This window comes from Aedes albopictus, chromosome 3, assembly GCF_035046485.1.
Source record: "Aedes albopictus strain Foshan chromosome 3, AalbF5, whole genome shotgun sequence".
Classification (NCBI taxonomy): Eukaryota; Metazoa; Arthropoda; class Insecta; order Diptera; family Culicidae; genus Aedes; species Aedes albopictus.
Window position 1 is genome coordinate 305081753 of NC_085138.1, and position 2787 is coordinate 305084539.

Sequence of the window (2787 nt, forward strand, 5' to 3'; positions counted from 1 at the left end):
CTTCATCGATCCTCTCTTTGTGTTATCACAGACTGTGTATTGAGTTTTCCAAAGATTTTATGGCTGAAATGCGAAGAAGACGACTACATGTTGCTATAGAAACAAAAAGAACAATGATTTTGTTTGTTTTGATCAAGTTATTAGCGAAAGAGAGAGTCGACGAAGAGAAATCGATCAAGTCAGTTAGGCCCTTATGAAAAATCATTGTCGATATGAGTGTTTGAATAGAATTTCGATAAGTTCGCCCCAACACACCCTAAAATCCAAAAAATATATAAATATCAGTACGCAGCCATTTATACCAGAATACGAAACCACCCCCGCACTGTCAGCACATGGCGCGAAGGGCGCAAACTGCTTGTAAACAACCGCGGAGATATCGTTCGTGCTCGTCGTGTATACAAAAATTATTCTTCGTTCAACTTTTTGTAAAGATTTTAGCAGCTTTTAGAAGTTTCATGCGCATAGAATTAAATAAAAAGTGAAACTCATCGCTTTCTACATAAAATGAACTTCAGTCAAGAGTAAGTTTGTCAAGTTTTAGTGGAAATTCGTTGTTTATTCAAAGGTTCTGCTTTTCAGCTACCAACGTTCGGTTGAGGATGTCCACACGATAGTTCAGTACGCCAAGCTGGACCACAACAACTTGACCAACACATCGCAGGTAAATTGTTTTAAAAGTATACCAAAAGTGGGCAGATATTTAAAACGTCTTCACAAATTCAGGCCATATACTATCCGGATGGCGATCAGGACATGTCCCGACTGAAGCTCCTCGAAGCGGACGATCACATTCTGGAGCAAATCAAGGCAGGCAAGTCGGTGTCCTTCAAGGGGGCCCTGAACGAAAAGGTGGTCATCTGCACCGAATCGCGCACGTACGAAGTCAAGGAAGCGGAAATATCCAACAGTTTGCTGTTGGTACCAAATCTAAAACAAGCGCAGGCCACCAGCCGATCACCGATCAAAAGTCCCAAGGGGGGTGTGAACACCTCGCTGGACAGTAGCACCGAGGAGGTGGACGAGGCGGCGGTGGACAGTATCGATACGGTGGAACGGAAGGATGTGGTCAAAATATTCCACGATTACTTCGAGTGTCGCCAGGTAAAGCCCAAGTACCGGAAAATCATCGACCTGCTCCGGTTGACCAAGTACTCCGGGCCGGAAAACGAGCACCAGGTGGATCGGTCGTTGCTGTTCCGATTCCATCAGCTGTTGGACACGGTTCAGTGTAGCAAAGAGGAGTTCCAGGACGGACTGAAGAAATACCGTGCGATCGAAATAGACGACCGGATTCGCATGCTGGACAGCGAATACGAGTACCGGATTGTCACACTGCTGTTGGCTTTGATTGCGGAAAATTCCTGGCAGCTGGACGAGATCGATAAGGATGTTAGTCTGGAGTCGCTGCAGGGGATCGTACCGTTCGAAGTAGCCGAAGGCGTCTTCGATATCTACACGGAAAAAAGCGAAAGAGTCCCCGGTCGATTCAAGTATCGTGAGAATCTAGTCTGCTCCTTGTTCGCGGAGAAAATTCTTCAGCAGGGTCTGAAGTTTCAAATCGACGATTTCCTGACGACCTGGCAGGAGACCCTACCGGAGGGGTTTACAGCCGACGAACGGTATCTGCGCGGGATAGGAATTATCGATCGCGAAGGAAACGTTCCCTGCGTGAGGGGGTTGAATGAAGCGGATTTACCTACGAATCTACTGGTCCGATTGGTGACGCTGTTCAAAACCAAGGAACGTTGGAACCTGGAGCAAATTGAACCTTACATTGAGTAAGTCGCTATAAAAAAAAACCAATGGGATGGGAGATGTAGGTACTTATTCTCTCTTTCGTTTTTCAGATGCTTCACAACTCCGACGCTGGGTGTTACGTCTATCCTGGCTAAACACACTCGGTCTTTGGTTGTGAACGGCGTGCGAATCTACGTATCCAAGCACTGATATTCAAGCTTCCTACAACATTGCGGTAAGTTTATGAAACATCAGTTAAGTTGCCCTAGAACATAAGATCTAAAATTAGTTTTCTATACATAAATGCTAAACTGAATTTATCGGGAGAAGTATTCTAATGCCGAAATCATCCATATCTAACGGGTATAATTTTTAATCGAAATTTCAATTAACATCAGAAAATTGTACTTGTGATCCCGTTCCATTGGCGGCATGTTTTTCAAACTCTAGGGTTTAACGTTTAACGCAAATGTTCAGAAACCAAACAAGATTCGAGTAGAATTTAGAATTTGAGCAAAAATTTGAACTCCGATATGAATCAATCATAATCTAAAAGAATTCATGCAGAATCCCGAAAACAGTCGACCAGAATCCTTATTAAAACCGAGTAGAATCCCGACATGATTCTAACGGAGTCCCGACAGGATTCGAGCGGAATCCCGACAGGATTCAAGCGGAATCCCGACAGGATTCGAGTAGAATCCCACCGGGATTCGAGTAGAATCCCACCGGGATTCGAGTAGAATCCCACCGGGATTCGAGTAGAATCCCACCGGGATTCGAGTAGAATCCCACCGGGATTCGAGTAGAATCCCACCGGGATTCGAGTAGAATCCCACCGGGATTCGAGTAGAATCCCACCGGGATTCGAGTAGAATCCCACCGGGATTCGAGTAGAATCCCACCGGGATTCGAGTAGAATCCCACCGGGATTCGAGTAGAATCCCACCGGGATTCGAGTAGAATCCCACCGGGATTCGAGTAGAATCCCACCGGGATTCGAGTAGAATCCCACCGGGATTCGAGTAGAATCCCACCGGGATTCGA

The 2787-nt window shown here is 45.6% G+C and overlaps 1 protein-coding gene across 1 annotated transcript; it reads left to right on the forward strand.

The window, feature by feature from the left end:
* Positions 1-361: 361 nt before the first annotated feature.
* LOC115257444 (sister chromatid cohesion protein DCC1) lies at positions 362-2056 on the forward strand. The gene is made up of 4 exons (XM_029857034.2): positions 362-524; positions 583-664; positions 727-1781; positions 1851-2056. The coding sequence occupies exons 1-4, from the start codon at positions 508-510 to the stop codon at positions 1948-1950; spliced, it is 1254 nt and encodes a 417-aa protein (XP_029712894.2). The 5' UTR covers positions 362-507; the 3' UTR covers positions 1951-2056.
* Positions 2057-2787: the final 731 nt, after the last annotated feature.